Genomic DNA, 19,501 nt, shown 5'->3' with positions numbered 1-19,501 from the left:
AAATGCCTTTTATGAAGCTATTAAGAAATCCAAAGACCAATTAAATTATCCATATATTACACACACTAATCAAGTAATAATAATCTAATGACAATAAGTACTTCATAAGCTTTTCAAAGAATTACTTGTCATACTCACCAACAAGCTTTTTAATTAACTGGGCAAATTCTAAGATAGTGTGCTCTTCTGGGTTTCCCTAGAAATAGAAGGGATATTCATTACAATAACAAATACCTTTCGACATGTTAGCTTTCTGACATGAGATGATTCTAACAGGGTCCTCAAACTCTGAAAAAGCTAAACATTATGCCTTGTTCCCACTTTGATGAAAAAAACCATAACTTTGACAAGCTCCATACTCATTAGAAAAGCTGCCCTCCATTACATTTGCCTTGGTAATTCAATGTATGTAGGGGGGCGCCCACAAAAATCAGTCTGTAAGAATGGGAAAATGCACCTCAATCACAGTAAAGGCATATGCCACTCAGCGGCCCACACAACTGCATTATCAGTTTGAAATCTGGATTCAAAGACTTTGCTGAGTTGAGGACAGATAACATAATGAAGTAGTGTGCTAAATTCTCAGTTCATCCAAAGTTAGGAAACCAAACTAATTTAGCCGCAAACAATTGCTTCCGCATTTACTACAGTCTAGATATCAACACGTAAAAAGGCTGCTGGCTTTCCTATACAATATTCCTTTTCTTAACTTTTTTTTAACCAACTTGCACATGAACTTCTGATCAGCATTTCAGAATAAAATGCTGAAAGCTTCCTGTTAGCATTAGCTCACCTTCAGACTCAATTCCCTCTACCCCTAGCTTTCCTTGTTGTCAAACTCTTCTTTGTTACATCTTGTTTGACCTAAAGCTGAACATCTAGGTACATATAGATTTAAATATTGAGTTTTCTGGAGACAAAACATGGTGGGGGTTTAAAAGTATCAGCATTTGGATAGAAACATAGAAAGAATTCATGGCCACAGTAAAAAAGGAAAATCTAGTGAACAACTGCTCTGCAGGCTTGAATATCTGATTTGGCAAAAGTTGGGATACACAGAAATGACCTGGCATATGCATCCTTTTTCTGTTCTTATATCCACCGCTGATAATAAGGTGACAAACGGGACAGAACCAAAAATCTTATTAGAAAAGTTAAGTTCTAATCAGCCTTCATCGATATTAGAAAATTATACCATCAAATACTATCCTGTTTTTCCCCTAATCAAGGCTAGTGTGAAGTGATTTCTAATTATTTAGAGCCAAGTAGTCCTTCAGTGCTTTTTTTCACTAAAACCAGACTTCAGTCACTTCCTTGGTGTATTTTCCATGTGTGTGTCCCCTCATATTCCCTTTGTTTTTTTTTCCATACTCTAATTACATAAGTCTTTTTGCTAAAACAAATGAAAAACTCTAGAAAATTTATCCTGTTCTTGGACCTACAAGATCTCAACATCTAGGGGCTTAATCTTCTTCTTTATAAAGAAGATACATGGAAGAATACATTATCCATAATGGAAAGAGCTTTTTTGCTCCTTTTATTTATTCTACAAATCAGGATCAGTGATGAGAAGGAAAACAAAGGTGATGTTGGCCACTGTGCAGTAAACACAGTAGAGCAGAGCTCTCATACTCACCAAGTTGACAGGACTGCTGACATTGCTGTTCATCAACGCCACCAACCCATTCACAAGATCACTATAAAAAGGGAAGAACAGATTGAGGCAATTTCCACTTCCCTATAAATAATATTCTTGTCTAAAAAGAGAGCTGCCTCCTCAGAGCTCCAGTAAAGCAGACCAGGCAGTTGAGGAATGCTGAAATCAGATTTATAGTGTATACTTCAATGGGTGCATGTTTTCTTGTCTGTTTGTTCCACAGTCCCTATTATAAGACATACCGAGTTGGAGGTTAGTTTGAAAGGGTCATTATCTTTGGGATACACTGGCTATAGTTCATCTGAACATACGAAAGAATATAAAAAAAATACCAAGTGACTAGAAGCCAATAACTCCTCTTCATTCCAGTACCCAAGCATATTTAGAGGCCCATTTCCAACACATTGCAAACAGAACAGAGTCAGTTGTAATACAGAGGCACATGACACCACCACATGCTCTACAGTTTGTTGCTTGAAATGTCTTGCTTTCAGAAATTCATAAACCAAGCTTGATACAAGCCATTTTTCTGGTGTTCCCTCAGCCAGCAAAATAACCCAAAGTTATTTTGGACTATCAGCCACAAATTTAGCAGCTTGCTCCTGGACATAGAAATCCAGACCCCTTTTATTCCTGACTTATAATCAGGAAAGGAGTGGCTACTTTGAACTGATGAGGTTTCCATAGCGTCTATCCCCGCTGTTACTACTTTCAGCAGAGGGAAAGAACATTTCCAAGCAGAGAATGATTAAAATAACCCAGAAACCTGGCACGGAAGTTGACCTAGCACGACAGAACAAAAGATTCTGAGGAACAGGCTCACTTTTTCATAGTGAAGTACCTTCTGGCACTGCTTAGACTGCAAATATTAGCTACAGGAGCACTCCCTCAACCGGTTCCTTCCCCCAGGCGGGTAGAGCACACACACTGACCGCAGCACGCCAGAAGACACCAGGTGGCACTATTGCATTAAAATACAAGGAGTGACAAACTGCTCAGCATTAAAAACCTACCTACCCCTTGCTGTCCCTCGAAGAGAAGAACACATTAATATCTCAGTTCAAAGTTCTAAACCAACTAACATTTTGTTTCTTGGTACTTTTTAAAACTTCACTGTCTCCCTTCTGAAAGTAAAGCTGGCCTAAGAACGAACATAATCTCTTTGACTAAAATGCACATGCATACAAAGTTGGCCAAGCTCAAAGAACCATCAAGTGAAATAAATACCAGACAGTACAAACAAGGCTTACCTGACATACTGGAAAGCTCTCGTCTGAGTTCCAGGTCCATAGACCTAAAACCAGATGAAAATTAGAAAAGTTACGTAAATATAAAAGTCCTCTCTAGCCCAACTATCTTTTCCTCACCTAGAAAAACATTCCAAGGAGAAACACGCGAGACACCAGCTCAATGTTACAGGAATGGAAAAAGATGTACTTGCAGAGCCTTTGGCAACGTATCAGTTCTTTGAAGGTCTTCTTCCTCTTGGATGTGTCTCCAGTAAACATATCCTTAGGCATTTTGTTAACCAGAACTCTGCACGTAGGAAACATTCTCAGGGATGTAGGACAGAGTGATGCTTTGTCCTCCCCTGGAACTCTGAAAGAGGCTGCAGCATGCACTCAGCCAGAAAAGAGTGCCAAATATTTAAAGCAAGCCTCAGACTACTAAGATGTGGTTACGATGAGCAATTTTTATTTGCTCATTAACAACAGCCAACTTCAAAGAGACCACCAAATATTAGTGGTCTCTAAAAGAAAACTGTCAAGAAAAATAGAAGTCTAAGCATTTAAAGCAATCAGGACAAAAAACCCCAAACGTGTGGCTCTGAAGATTACTATGTAGGGAAATGGGAGGTTGAATGATTTCTAGAGGATATGACTGCCAAAGTCACCTGTACGGATGTACCAAAATCTAAGAGGGGAAAAAATAAAGTTTTCTCAGGTTATGCGCTGGCACCCTGGAGCAACCCAGTTATTTAAGTTCAAACAGACACTAAAGTACACTTAAAGCGTATGTAACTGTATCAAGTAACATTTTTTTCACTGTTTAATTGCATGTAGCACTGAAGTTCCTAGAACACGAATACTTAAATTCTGAAAGCTACCAGTAGGCACACTGAAGTGGCGAAAACACTGAAGTTTAACTGAAGATGCACACATCTGACCATCAACCTGCTACAACAGAAAGCTTTTTGGAAGGACAGAATAGAAAGCATGTTTGTTTTCCTAGGGGGCAGGAAAGACAATACAATCGTTCCACATGCCATCATCTGTCACTTGGTAAGCCTGCTGCTCTCTGAGGCTGATTCAGAACCAAAAGAGATCCCATTTCAGTAGGCACTGGGTAAGATCAGGCATTTGTTTGTTTTAATTTATTTTAATTTGGTTTATTATTATCCAATAGCTGATTCTGAGAGAAATGCACCAGGAGAGCACACTGACAGCCTGACGGACTCCCAAAGCAAACAGGAAGCACATTTTATGTATGTATATAGAGCTCTGCTTGTTTTCTTTCAGCTTGTGCGTCAAGTTTTCCAGAACTAAGGCATTTGTGCATAGTTTCTGCAAAGTCATCCGTGTGGCTACGTGCAGGCAGTGGCTGGAAAATACCATGTAGTTTCTTCCTCCCGATTTCTCTCAATACCTCATAGTTTCTCTTAATAAACCCTTCCTTTACAATATTACAAAGCAACAATGGTCATGCATAGGCTATAATTTCTTCAAATTAAAGAAAATTTTCTCAAGATATTATTTACCCCATTGGAACGACTACTTTGAAAGAAGAGATTGAATACATTAAGTTTCTAAAAAGGTCAGCACTCGATATTCCTGTCAGCCAAATTCTGTGATGACACAAGGGTGAGGTTTTTTTTTTTTTCGTTCTCAACTACTGCTTATTGCTGATAATTAATTTTATTTGACTTGGTCAGCTAAACAACTCCCCCCTTCGTTCTTTTCTCATACTCGGTAATTTTCAATGTCAGGCAGTTACTCCCTGCAGAACAGTGATGCTGGGCAAAATGTTCCATTTTATTCTCTACTACATTCTTGATAAAGTCTAGACAGCACAGCAGTTACAAAAATAAAAAAAAAAAAATTCAATATTCCCTCCCACATCACAGTACTGACTCCAAACTCCTCTTACTGATGCTCTGAAACATCCCACGGATTGCATGCTTTAAAAGAAGGTAACTTCTAATTCCCAGAGGAATTTCTGGCTGAACTCTGGATTTTACAGTCTCCAAACAGAAGGAATGCTGTCTCAATATCAAGGGAGCTGCCCCGCGGAGGTACTTAAACTACCATTTTTAGTTATTTAGCAGAAGCCATTGAGTGATTCCCTGGCACTTCACACTCATAATCGAGGCAACATTAACAAATATTTACATGAAATTTCTATTGTATGTCACATAAACTGTAAATGCTTCCATGAGCTCACAACTGATCTCAGATTCCAAACTACTCCCTGTTTCAAGATGTCTCCTCATTTATTTTACATATCCTCATTATTTTGTAACAGTAAACTAAACAGGATCCCGGCATAGGTCAGGCACTGTCTGTATGGCTAAATTACCAGCAGCATCTTTGACAGAGTATTGGCCTGGGCCAGCCCTTGCTCTCCCAGACAATACTGTGACATTGCTTAAGCATTATCAAGAGCCAAGGATCATTCACAGCAGTTTAGATGGGGCAACTTGTTTCGGCAGGAAAATTTAGCTGTATAGATGTGGGCCATGTCACACCAGTTTGTCAATGGTAACAAAACCCAGTCCTGGCTGGCTTTATTTACTAAAACACAATGTACCCCGAAGGCCTTTAATGTTATGTTACACATGGAAAATTTAGGCTGATCTCCAAGCTTGCAAAACGACATTTAGATGCCTAACTTCCAAAAAGGGTTCAGAGAAAGTTCCTCAACAGCAGTAAGCACCAAAACATGATTCTGTAAGCCTCGTCACGCCGTATCCCCACAGAAGAGTTGTGACAGACAGAGATTCAAGTTCAGGATGACTAAAATACTTTCTCAGATCACAACTGGTAGCCTTTCTCTCTGGGAAAGGAAGACCAATACCATCAATAGATCTTTGGATATATAATTCTGTATATATGAGCTTGATATACTGAAAGACTGGATTTTTCAAGCAGTGGGAGAAACCTCAGTGTTTTCTAAACCCCATCCTCTTTCACAGCACATAAGGATAGGATATAAAGATGAACGGTTCTTCACATGACAGAGAGGTCATTACTTACTGTTAGCGGTTCTCCCTGCAGAGCTTGTAGGATAAAGTTACTGACAACTCTACCATCATTCATATGCATTCGAGGACCAAAGGTATTGAATATTCTGGCAACCCTCACTTCAACTCCTTCCTGTAGGCAAAGAAAAAGAATTGTTACTACCTTAGTAAGAGCGTCTTCCTTCATAAAGGTGCAAATTAACCCGCCCGTGTCCAAAAGGTTTCTTAAGAATCCCTCTTACAGCTTTAACGGGCATTGTTTTCTCACCATGAACTCTCCTCAATGCTGCTGGAAACTGTAGTGCATACAGCAAGGTAATTTATATAGTTCTCAGTATTTGTAATGCAAATTCTAAATCAGTGCTAGAACAGCTGATGATTTCAGCACGTACATTTTCTTCCAACAACAACTTTAAGATTCTTCAATAGTACCCTTCTAACAATGACTTATTTCACGTGGGACTTATCTACATTTTTTGCACGTAAGTGAAGTCTGACTGTCACCAGATACAGTACCAAGGTAGCGTTTCCAAAGATTAGAAAAGCTGAACACTTCAGGTAAGTATCTTTACGAATGCTATAAAGTAAGTGGCTTTGTAACCACAGCCACAATGTTTCTTGGCTCCCTGCTACTTATTAGGCTGTGTAAACACATGTATTACAACCCAGGTCTCTTCAACGGCTTTGTTTTTTCCAAGAAACATTTCTATTATTCTAGAAGTCCTTTCTGCAGGATATTTTGCAAATCATCAAAGCAAAATGCAACAAATATGTGAAACGGAAACGGTCTGGACAAAACATTTTAACATTGGGAGACTGGAGACTGAAGTAATGTCTCTCTAGGCATTTTCTGTTTATTGACAATCATTTGGACAAGCCACAGCTCACGATAAAGCCTACAAGAAGGATGTTTGGCCTTTGTGAGCCAAAGCATGCACTTGGCTCCTGATGAGTTCAAAGCCCCATAGTATGCTGTAAACAGAGAGACGCTACCATGTGAGAGTAATAGCCACAAGGCAGGGAAGAAGGTGCCATTTTCAACCCAGGCCTATCACCATCCTCATACTCCCTGGACCTCTCCACCCCCAGAAAAAAACATCCTTGTATCAGCCACAGGAAGCACTTTCTTTCTGAAGTAAACTTTGTGCTGCTGATTCAACTGAAGGAACTGAAGCCACAAGCACAATGTTCTGGCATTGCAAACATTCAGTCATCCCTTCAGAGGATACACAGAACATCTGGTATTTTCAGTGCCTTTTACTAAGGCTTACACCAGTGCTTTCCATTTTCATGGAAGACAACAGGGCGTGTGGCAGACGTGTATTGTTGGTACCGCTGTGGCTGAGGGCTGCAGCTCACATACACTTCGCTCAGGAGAGACCTGGATACACGTTTTTCTTGGAAATAAATGTAGCTTCATGTACAAGAGAAACTTGCAGGAAAATCTGATTTTCTCTCTTGGTTCTCCAAGTGAGTCAAACAAATGAATCCTCAAAGAAGTTTTGTGAAAGCAATAGCATTAGCTTTTTACAGATGAGAGAGTGAGAGGGGCAAAAGACATTTAATACTTCAGCTATTACTTGGTGTTGAGAAATGAGAAACACCAAGCAGTATTGGTAAAGCCCAATGCTTCCTAGTATGGAGAATGCCAAACAACATCCACTTCTGTTTAACTGCAGGTAAGGTTTCAGTCGCCAGAGAATCATAGAACAGTTTTGGTTGGAAGAGACCTTCAAGATCAAACATTTGTATTTGCAACTAAATTGTAAGCGAGCAGTAAGCAGCGAGGTAACTATTGTGCCATAGGAAAAGCTACAGTCTTGGGTCTTTGTCACACAACAAACTTGCACCCACAACAGAGCCAAAAAAGTAACAACATCCACTTGGCCCTGCTGAGACAGCCTGGAAAGAGAATTCCCTTCCCATGAAAAACACATCAGTTGCAAACATATTCTTTACTTCCTGCTCGCTAAAAAAGCCACAGCAGTGTAACATGTCAAGCATACTTCCAGCAGCGTATTACAGAGCCATTCCCAACGCCTTCACAGTATCTGGAAATACGTAGTCTGATAGAGTTGCTGGTTCTTTCATCTTGCCCAGCACTCAGTCTTAAAAAGGACACTGGCTCCTTCAGGGAGGGACTGTATTTCACGTGGGCTTTCCAGATATTGCCATTAATAACAAGTACAGAAAATGAGGCACTTGGAAGCTACAAGTCAAGATAAAAATAACTCATTAAACAATGCTGACCAAAAAGCCTCTCTTGTACTGCACAAGCTACAGCAGCAGCCTTGTTTTCCAGTATTGGCTGGAAACTGGCAAGAGATCTAGAAAAGAAAAACAACACATTCTCTATAGGCACTTACTCACAGCCACAGTGAATCCAGTATTTCTTCTCCCTTCTATTTATTCTCCTCCCCTCGCTGTAATGTTGTCTTTTAAAATGAGTAACTTTTTTATTTATAGTGTCATCTAGCAGAGCTTTTCTCTGCAGCTTACTGCTTTGAAAAATCTATTTTCTATGCAGCTGAATTTTCATTTGTGCCTGTAAAACTGGGATCTATCTTCTCAAAAGAAACTCTTCCAAAGACAAATACTTACGGTATACTCTTACCTATGTTCTGTTACTTTGAATATCAACAACACGTTAATTATGATTACCTCCACCATATTCCCACTACCAAAGCCAATTACTTCCCCAGATTTGTGGCTGTAAGTCACGTACAATATTTTATTATATCCTAGAGAAAGGAGAAAAACTTTTTTGGCCCATATTTATACATACCTATAAACAAAAGAGAGCTTGAGACTAATTCCTGATATTGAGATCAAATGTGATCAACTAATTTCTGTCCTCACTCTTTAAGACTATGCCTTTCTATAGCTTAACCTATAGATTAACCAGAGAGAAAGTTCCTTGAGCAATCCAAAAGACAGCCCACAAGCAAGCTAACAAAATGCAGCATCGTGGGCTAACAAAATACTTCAGCTCGCTCTATTATTTATCAGTAAGGACACGTTCACAGAGACTGTGCCTGTACAGATGAAGAGGGAGGACAGAAAAGATGCAAAGAAGACTGTCAAGGCTTAGAAATACCTCCTCTGAATAAATACTCAGTCTATTCTACAGCTGTCAGTCAAAAAAGTAGCATTAGTTATCCAGTCTCCCCTGCAAAGCAAACTTGTCCATTGTCTTCAGCATGAGTTTTTGCCACTTAGTTTTAGAGATCCCTGCTCCAGAAAGCATCAGGGATGCTGTAACAACATCTTAATTTAAAAAGATGTATTTTAATTTTATAAGCCTTTTAAGAAAAGGCATCTCCCTGTGTTGACCGTGACAGAAAATAGATCAATACAGAATACAACTCAAATGTGAAGAGGCTCTTTTAAAACACATGCTATGGCTGTAATTCATGAGCATATTCAAGCTTCTCTTACTAATTAACAGTGCTCCCTTCTTCATAAAGTCTGTGGATCTATCTGAACAGCAAGTGTGAATTAGATCTTCCTGCATACAAATTAGGAAAGGGAAAGCTGCAAGTGTCTGCACTCCAGCAGACAACTGGATTCAGAAAAGTCTGCCACGGAAAGCCCAGACAGTTGCATGGATATCATTGTGACCTGACACAACTCTTTATCAATGTTTCAGCTAAAATTACTAAAGATTGCTGCCTGCATCCCTTGCCTTATCAGTCAACTCTTATTATTTCATATTCTTTCCTATGTGTTTCAGAGATCGTTAACTAACTCCCAAAAGTGTTCCCAAAACCCTGCACGGTAATCACAGCAGAATTACTAGCACAGTGTTCAGGATCCATCTGTGATGTGTTTACGCTACAATATTGTACACTGAGGCCTGGTCCAAGGTATTTTATAAATATGTAGTGCCCACTGTATAAGCAAAATGAAATTAATTCGTGGTTGCTAACAGCTTTTTAAAACTGTTTTGCAAAAACAGTGATGCTGAGATCTGAATTTCATACACAGTAAAGCTCCTAAACAAGCTAGGAAGGACAATCACAATCATCTGACTCCACTTTCGGCATAGTGCAGGTCCCTGAACACGACCAAGGCAGACCTCTAGTACTCTCACCTTACCATTGAAATATTACCATGCTTATAGTTCAACACTTCCCAGACTAGAAAAGCCACAACTTCTCTTTCAGGTCTCTTCAGACCATTACCTACTTCTCCCTGCTATTGTCCTATTTCTAGCACTTGGCTCAGCTTGCATACCTCTTGTACACATACTGTATGTGGCCAGCACAAACAGCCACAGGGCTGTTCTACCAATGCTCTGACAGGAGACATTGCCATTGGGAAGGGATGTGTACCCACCTAAGTGCATGTATGCCTGAATCACTGTTCCCTTCAGACAGGGCTTTTAACTTCAACACTTTACTGCACAACGTGGCTTCTGAACGTGAGGTGGCAGATAACACAACCAGTGCACTAACACCCAGTGAATGAGAGCTCTGTCACAGCTTCCAGTAAGGCTCAGGAATACAGACAAACCATCTCATTTTAGCCATCTGTATAATGGAGAGTTCTGCAGTTATACTCATGAATTACTGTAACAATGTGAAAACAATGTGTACAGGTGAAAGAAAATGCCTTACCAATGCTTTCAGAGCTGTATGAGGAGAATGCATCTTATAGCTGGAATTAAGAGGTGTACCAAATTGAAAAGAGCATCAGAAACAACACACACTTTGCATCAAAAGATGAATGATGCTATGGATATATCCTTATTCAAACACTGAACTTAAAGTGAATCAGTCTCAAAAAAAAAGTTTAAAGTCTTCATAACTTCAAAATTCAACTTGCACAACAGTGCAGCAACATCAAAACCAAAGAACTAAATTCTCCAATTACCTGAGGTAAATGAGAAGATGGGATTTCTTACAGTACCGCAAGGAAAGAAAAAACCCACCACAATACACTAGAGCACAGAGACTATGGAAAATATTCAGACTTTTCTTGGGAAACTGCCTGTGTTTGTTTAGTCCACAGCTTTAATAGTCATTGCAATACAGTCTTCTAACCTTGTCTATAGTACAAGGTTGTTTTGCAATTGTTAACAGCGCAGAGCATGTAGAAACAGTGAGGATACTAGAGCACTAGCAACACCATTGTGTCTGAATACGGGCCAGAAGACCTGACAGTTTTTTCCTGGTTTATTTTCATATAATTTGGAGAAAACGTTGCTCCACTGATAGAAAAAAAAGCCTCCTATTATATCCACACTATGTTTGTTCTAGGAAGTTCTGACAACTCAGATAAAACAACACAATTTAGAAACAGATACTTAAATAATGAAACTCTCCACTTACAGAAGGGCTCCTACTACTAATGACCCAGTGAAACAACAGGTTGGATTTTTGTAACACTGCCTCAGTTACTGCAGTGTTCTCCTCCCCTTTTCACCTCACTCACTCCAACTGAATGTTAGCAGCAGATAGCCTTGCAAGGCTGTATGCCACTTTGGCATTTGCACAGGACCAAACACAATGTTTTGGTTCATGTGCAGAGCTCCTACGCAGCAAAAAAAAAAAAAAAAATTATTACAGCCAGCTCTAACACTCATTAGAAAATGTGCAGATCCATGTAGAAGGACTGTATAAGGGTAACTAAAACAAGCCAGTTTCAAAAGCTTAGCATTATTTATAGTTTGCAGGACTTAACTTTATTGAACTACGGGGAAGGCTTTTTATCTGTGGTTTCTCTTTTCCAAAGTACAAAAGCCTATTTGTGAACCATGCAGTTACAAAGATTGAAAGCAGCACTGTTTCTTCTTTCAAAGTGGAGCCAGTTAATCAGGAAGATAAAAGCGACTAACAACAAACAGTACTTGGAATTTTCAATGGAACTGCCACATTTATTGAGAATGTCAATATAACTGTGAGTGTGTGACATCTCAGACTTTGCAGAGGAAAGGAATTGTGGATGACTTTTTCCTTTTCTTTCTGAATTTCACTGACTTGGTATATAAAAACTCAGATGGGACACCAGTTGCAGTGCTGACACCCGCACTTCAGAGCTGTCAATGCCCTCTCAGTCAGCAGTAAAAGTCAACTCTACCTTACAGGCAGTGCCCAAGGTGGTGGACTGCCTGTAGCATCTTACAGACTCCCCTCTCCAACCTTTGCCTGACTAATATTCCTGGATATGAAACTCCTCTGCAAGGCTTCTAAAAAACTAAAGGGATCCATGATACCTCATATCACTACAATTTAGCTTTGGCCTTGTATATATGTATATATCCAACAGTAACCACCATCTGTGTCACTAAAGGGCTGTTGTCTGGGATTTTGACTACTGCCCTGAGGAGATGCAATGCTTCCTCTTCTCGCCCTGTGCTGTCAGAACCACAAACAATTCAATTCCATTCTTCCACAAACAACACCAATTTTGCATCTTTTCTTAAGCAAACTGCTGGCAAACTTCATATGACAACATCAAAAAAAAAAAAAAAAAGAACGCTGCATGCTTAAAAATAATCTAGATTGAATATCAAGGAAAGAAAACAATGAGCAATAATTAGAGAATACAGGATAAGCTCCCAGAAGACATTAAAGCAAACTGCTTTAATTCAACATAGCTATTTGTTTTCTACCTAATTACTTGATAACTACCTGGTTATTCACTATTCAATGACTTTTCCGTTGCAATTCAATCAACAGTTTTCATTACCCCTACACTTTACATCAAGGCTTTTTATGATTACTGAAACCAACTCAATTTGTGAATTAAAGATTAGGGGGAAGTACAACTCAACATAAAACAGAAAACCGCCCTCATTTTGCAACTGCAATGCACTTCTATATTTAACGAATTCCAGCATCCGTTTGCATGTGTTATTTTCTCTCGTTAATATAATAAACTTCATCTCTAACATGTCTGTCTTTTGTTCCTATTAAGATTTTTTGGCACCTTGAGTCTTCAGTCCTCGTTATAGAATATTCTATAATGCAGACCATAACACTTGTCCACTTAAAGAAGGTTATACTTAATATTTGATTACGATAACTCAATTCACTCCTACATGCTCAGAAAGGCATCCAGTGGAATTCTTAATTGAAGATCTAAGCTATTCTAAGGCAATTTGAAAACCATCACATCACATCATGTACAGCTAAGCCCATTTGTTACCACTGAAGCTTGCAGAGTCACACAGCCGGCATGAGAGAAAGGATGAAGAAAAGTGGTAGGAGAATAAAAATTTCCCTGCAACATCCCATGGTGACCTGAAGTGTTGCTTCAGCTCTGGAGAATTTCCTTACAGATAACTGTATAAAAGGATATCTAGTTCACAAAACACCCTTAATATGCTAAGCATTTAAAATGTCATATATACGTATTTATGACATGCCTCTGCAAACACAAACACACCAGATCCGTGCCATGAAGGTAGTGTCATATTCTGACTAGTATTTACATTAAGCCGGAGTTGGAGAATACACAAATACTTGGATTTCCGGGTACCTCCATAATTCCAACTGCAATTTTTTCAAAAGTTAAATGCATACTGAACCGAAACTCCTGAACAAAGCACAAAATTCACACTGCAGTACCATACTCCCCTCCCACCTCTTTATGCCCCCTGCACCTGTATGTTTTCCTCATCTATATTATGTCCAGTAACACCTTACCTGTATTTGGAAAACGCTGTTCATTTTGGAAAATGGTGGTATTACCTTACCTAGTACAACAGAAGTTCTGTGGAGGAGAGAAATTACTAGCTGTGCAATCGTATCACCTCTATAGCAAGTCACACACATACGAAATTTATGCAGAAAAGCACTTCACAAGGACAAGGAAGGATAGGCAGAATAGTATCAAAGATAAGAGTATGGACTAGAGAAAGCAAACAGATTGACAAGCTGTTATAATAAGAGAGTTTCAAAACTATGCCTTGCAAATTGTTATGGGAATTCATAGAACCACAGAATGGTTTGGGGTGGAAGAGACCTCAAAGACCATCTAGTTCCAACCCGCTGCCATGGCAGGGACACCTCCCACTAGACCAGGTTGCTCAAGGCTCCATCCAACCTGGCCGTGAACACTTCCAGGGATGCAGCATCCACAGCTTCCTTAGGCAACCTGTTCCAGTGTCTCACCACCTTCAGGGTGAAGAACCTCTTCCTTGTATCTAGTCTAAATCTGCCCTCTCCCAGTTTCCAACCACTACCCCTCACCCTGTCACTGCAGGCCCTTGTAAAAAGTCCCTCCCCAGCCTTCTTGCAGGCCCCCTTCAGATGCTGGAAGGCCACTATAAGGTCTCCTCGAAACCATCTCTTTTCCAGGCTGAACAAGCCCAACTCTCTCAGCCTGTCTTCGTGAGAAAGGGGTTCAAACCCCCTGACCATCTCTGTAGCCCTCCTCTGGACTCACTCCAACAGCTTTGTGTCTTTCTTGTGCTGGGGGCTCCAGACTTGAGTGAACTGAAAAAGGCTTTCCAGGAGGGAGTGCTAAGCAAGCACGGAAAAACAGATGAAGAGAAGGGAATTCCAAAGGAGTCTGAACCAGAGGATGCAACTTAGTTTCCAGACGAACAGGGCAATGAACTGAAGGTTTGAGTGGCTTGAGAAAAGTTCCAGAAGCAAGTACCTCCATTCACACTAAGGAGCGTGGCTGACCTCCTCTCCTACATGAATTTATGGCGGGAGGGCTGCTCCCAGAAGCCTATAGCAAATATCCTCTCAAACCAGACACTCAGGTGCCTCACATGGGATGAGATGAACTTGTACGTGCTTTGAATTTGTGAGCCCTGTATTTCTCCAGCAAATACTTCACTCCCCACCTCTCCTTTCAAGCAGATGCTTCTATATTACTGAATGCTACTACTACCCTTGGACTCTTTGATAAGGAAGCACTGCTAGGCACTAGGCTTCCTGAAAGACAGCAGTTGTAAAGAGGAGATAAAGTCAAGAAACGCTTAATTTATAGGGTCAACATAAGTGAACAAAACAACATTAGCAGCAGAAAAGAGTGCACCAACAGTCTTGGTCAGGACAGGCTACTGCGGAACTCTGACAACTGTGAATAGTGTGTCATCTTTAACTCGATTCAAGAACTGTTCTGATTCAAACAGCTTGTCTGGAAGTATAATGTAGAGGTTAATTTTTATTTTATATTTTTTGGAACCATGATTAGGTATTTAAGGTACCTAACAAATATGCATGACGATGGAAACTTTTGGGAAAAATGACAAAAAAAGGCAGAAATAAGTTTGCTTGTTTCTTCTTTTTACTGAAGCTGAGAAGATTCTGGAAATAGTTTAGCCTGAAATCCTGTAAATCCAATTGTCTAGGAGGCTAGATCACACCTATCTGAAAACCCTCTTAGAAGCACAATACCTATTTTCATAGCAGAAGTCAGACCTTTCCACTAGCAAAAGACAATGTTTCCTCCACTAGTAACAGTGTATCACCTACACTCTGAAAAAAAGCCAGCTCAACAGTTTTCAAAACATACTTGAATGTGGGACAAGCTTGGGCAGACTGCACTAGCCCGTAACAAAGTACAAGAAGTATCTCATAGAGCTGCCCCTAGGACAGATAGCTGGTTTGCATCACGAGTTTTCACTTAATGTCTGTGTCTACTGCAGTTCCACCTTACAAACCTTTACTATGCTTTGTAAATCCTCTATAAAATTTACGGGAGGGTATCATGACTCATCCTGTGGCTTTAAGATACACCCCATGGTTTTCAAAATGATCTACAGCCTTGCCCTTCTAAAAAGAATACTGCGGTGTGTACCACAAACTTGCAAAAAAAAATTCAATACCCTACAGCACAAGAATGTCATAAAACCTGCAATATTCAACTGTGAATGAATTTCCAGACCCACAAGGAATATTTTGCTACAGTGAAGTATAGAAAACATCATCCTGAACAAGAGCAGTACCACCATGTTGGATCTTAAATGATTTAAAAGAGAACAAAGGAGACACGAACCTTTGCCTTCTCTGTCTGGCAAGAGAGAAGAGAGAAAATTACTACAACCTCTGTACTAAAATATCATCCCTAAAGTCTTACCACTTAAGTTTAATTCTGTTTTCAAGGCTTTTAAAAGCACTTAGCATTTTATCATTTAAATGTTTTAAATTCTATAGAATATGCTACAATTGATTTATACCTTTGTATATTAAGGCTGCAAACACCAAGAAACAGTGGCATGATTTTCTTTATCATGCCACATTTTCTAATTGAATAGTCTCCCAGAGACTAGCTGAACAGCAATTAAATACAATTCACATACAGGTAAAAAGGTCAATGCTGGGTTAGTTAACGATGAGTTTCTACTTGTTGATTATGAAACCCAGCGAAACTGGCATGTATCATTTCACAAACATATTTTGTGTTTTTATCCTCATGTTACTACATTTGAAAAAGTACATCACACAGCTAAGTATTCTTATCTCCCATTAAGGTCTGTACTTACACCTACATAATTTAGAGATTTCTAAAGTGATTTAAAGTACATTGCTCCTATATAGGTACTGATTAAAGAACTTCCTCATTTTTACCTGTATATTGTGATTTCAGTTATGCTCATTAACATTCTGCATTTATCAGTAATGGCCCTATTCAGCAAAGCACTTCTCAGCACAGGACCAACTTAGAACAACCCTTATCTGGCTTCCAAATTAGTAAGGTCACCTCAGTTTAATCCATCTAAAAAATATTTACGATATTGAAAGACATATTCTGTCTATTAAGAAGACTAAAGCACGTTTTCTTGAAGAACACTGCTCATCTGAAAACACACAACAGATGGAATCAATAGAACTTTTGCAACAAGGAAAAGAGATTTTGCAGCTACAGTATAAGTGGTCCTAGTCAAGACATTCTCTTTTGCCCTCCCACCTGTAAAATACACATAATCCAGTTTGGCCATATATCTGGCTTTCATTAATTCGGAAAATCCATCGAATCTGATACAAGTTTAATACCTGCTTCATGTATGCATAGCACATGGTCTCTGCAACCCGCTTTCCTTCATCATAGCAGGCTCTTGGACCTATTGGATTCACATGGCCCCAGTAATCCTCATTTTGAGGGTGGACTTCAGGATCTACAGGGGAAAAAAGAAATCCACCTTAAATGATCGTCTCTCAAAAAGGTAACTATATACAATGAATCTTTCCGTAGATCACTGGTGTTATACAATCCAACAGCTTCTCTCTGAACTATCCATTTAAATAAATACTACATTTCAACACCATTCCTTAAAAGTGTATTCGCTGGAACCATGAAAATGACAGTTACAGAAGGTGTGAGACTAGTAAGATAACTGAGTACAAGCAAACAACCGCCATCATCTGCCTTCTACTAAAAGAGTGTGTGAACAGAGGATTAAATTCAACTTCTCTGCAAAGACAGACTACCTCAAGGGCAGAAATATGACTCTTATCTAATGTTATTCAGAGGAAATATTATAGATTATATAGGCAGCACTTTTTACTGTGTTTGAAAAAAGCAAAACATTTTCAAGTTTCACAAAACATGGGAAAAAATTATTTGATAAAATAAAATTAAAAAAAAGGAAAGAAAAATGGACAAAATGGAGAAGCACTGCATTTCTTAAAGAAGAAAGAGTAGAGCCATGTACCACCACATACTTGCTATGTTTCTTCTGTTTTATCCTAAGCATTTTTACTAGCTAGCACTGGGCACAGACAATCAGGTTAGACAATCCTTTGGTTTGATCCAGTACAGTTGATTACAAAGAACCCCAACCAACCAAAAGTCTCCTAGGAATCACTTCTGTGTGTGTGTGTGCGCGCTCTGCATGCTTGAAGCACAATCACTTTGTTACATTTCCCCACTTTGCTTTCTTACTGGATTTGAAGTTTGCATACATTACCACAAAACTTTCAAGTGATACAGGCGGATTTTTGAAACAACTTTGAAAGTTCTGATTAATGCTTCCAGTTTTTATGCTGCTCACAGACATGATTACAGTTGAATTCCTACCATATAAACAATGGTAAATGCAGAGAGGTTTTACATGACTATAAAGCCCATAGCATTCTAAAAAGGGCCCCAGAAGGTGCTGTGATCTGGAAGGCCGCTTCAGTTTCCGTCTCCTTTCTGGTAGAGGCAGCCCTATGAAGCACCTGGAAACTCCCTATACAACACTGCTTTGAGAACTCCTGTGGAAACAGCTAACATTTTCTGACAGAAACTCTCATAGAATCACATAATGGTTTGGGTTGGAAGGGACCTTAAACATCACCTGGTTCCAACCGCCCTGCCGTGGGCAGGGACACCTTCCACTAGACCAGGTTGCTCAAATGGAATGGCTCTTTTCTGTCCTTTATTTTTCAGCAAAATTACTTTGCCTGTTTAGTCCGAGTATACTGAGTAGACAGACTCTCCCTGCTACATTGGATTTACTAACACAACAAAGCCCGATAACGGGAGTTTCAAGTTGTCCACTTCAGCAGGCAGACTGCAGCAGAGCAATGAGGCTCCAAAACTTGGGGTCTTTTTCACCTGTTGGTGCCCTGTTGCAGAAGTGAGTTTGATCAACTACAGAAGAGTCCTGGGGGGCTATCATTTTTCCTCTTTGGAGCCTGACCATGGATAATCGAAGGCAAGGGACCCAGTAGGAATGCTGCACATGCCCAAGCTGCTTATTTAGTTGGCTGGTCATCCTGGTGATCTCTTGCTTGGGTATTTGCTTTGGATCTTCTTGATTGAAGTTATTCTACCAAAACTGTACTCCTTGAGTTATGTTCTTTGTCCTTCCTCACTTTTCACTCACAAAGCTTTGTATCTTGTTACAAAGGTATTTTTCTTTGCTTGTTTGTTCTTTAAAGCCCAGACTCTTAAAATTACTGATGTTGAGCAGATGACTGTGCCTGCCTATCTCCATTAATCTTGCAACATTGCTATTATCAATTAGGCAAGAGTTCACAACAGCAGAAAGTTTCTCTAGTAGGCACATGGTCTGTCACACACCCCAAGGAAGTCCTAAAGATTCTCACTGCATCCAGCTAGCAGTTCTATCAGTCATTCTCTCACTACTTTGCGCTTCTTAGTAACAGTAAGAGGAAGATGGAGAGATATGGCACTGTTGCTGAATATCACATTTTAAGAGACACAACAAGAGCCTGTGTGCACAATCACTATTTTCTCAGCTTGGAGGTTACGTCCTTGTCTCAGACACCAGGACGATTGCTAAATCATAACAATACAATTCATAAGCAACTAGGAAGAGAGATGCAGATTTACTACTGAAAGTATCTTTCTTCACAGGTTTTCATTACGGTATCTGGATTTTAATTAGAGTTCAACACTCAGAATTCCCCCACAAGCCCTTTGGAAAAAGAGACAAGCTAAGATATAGGAAGGTTACAGACAACAGTCTGAGCCTCCTTCCACCACTCTGACTAGAGATTTAACGCAAGCATTAACACCCACATTTTAAATTGTGAAAAGTACAGCTGATAAAGCAATCAAGCTAAGACAGTGATGAAAATCTATCATTCTATGATATGACAAAAGGTTTGTAAATACCCTTTTACACAGCCATATTTGTAATCTTAAAGGTCTTTTCCAACCTAAAGGATTCTATGATTCTATCTCATGAG

At 39.5% G+C, this 19,501-nt stretch overlaps 1 protein-coding gene across 2 annotated transcripts in view; it reads right to left on the bottom strand.

Moving 5' to 3' along the window:
• UXS1 (UDP-glucuronate decarboxylase 1) overlaps positions 1-19,501 on the bottom strand; it is a 64,592-nt gene that overhangs the window by 4,138 nt on the left and 40,953 nt on the right. The window contains exons 9-13 of one of the 2 annotated variants that reach the window (XM_086482131.1): positions 16,856-16,977; positions 5,911-6,030; positions 2,908-2,951; positions 1,637-1,697; positions 139-196 (exon numbers count right to left, since the gene is read on the bottom strand). In XM_086482131.1, the coding sequence (XP_086338257.1) occupies positions 139-196; positions 1,637-1,697; positions 2,908-2,951; positions 5,911-6,030; positions 16,856-16,977 (405 nt within the window). The remainder of the gene's footprint in view (positions 1-138; positions 197-1,636; positions 1,698-2,907; positions 2,952-5,910; positions 6,031-16,855; positions 16,978-19,501) is intronic. The other variant, XM_086482132.1, reaches the window with a different exon arrangement.

The sequence above is a fragment of the Leptosomus discolor genome, chromosome 1, assembly GCF_034619465.1.
Source record: "Leptosomus discolor isolate bLepDis1 chromosome 1, bLepDis1.hap2, whole genome shotgun sequence".
Taxonomy (NCBI): domain Eukaryota; kingdom Metazoa; phylum Chordata; class Aves; order Leptosomiformes; family Leptosomidae; genus Leptosomus; species Leptosomus discolor.
Note: the sequence above shows the minus strand (reverse complement) of the source record. Positions and strands in the feature narration are given on the sequence as shown.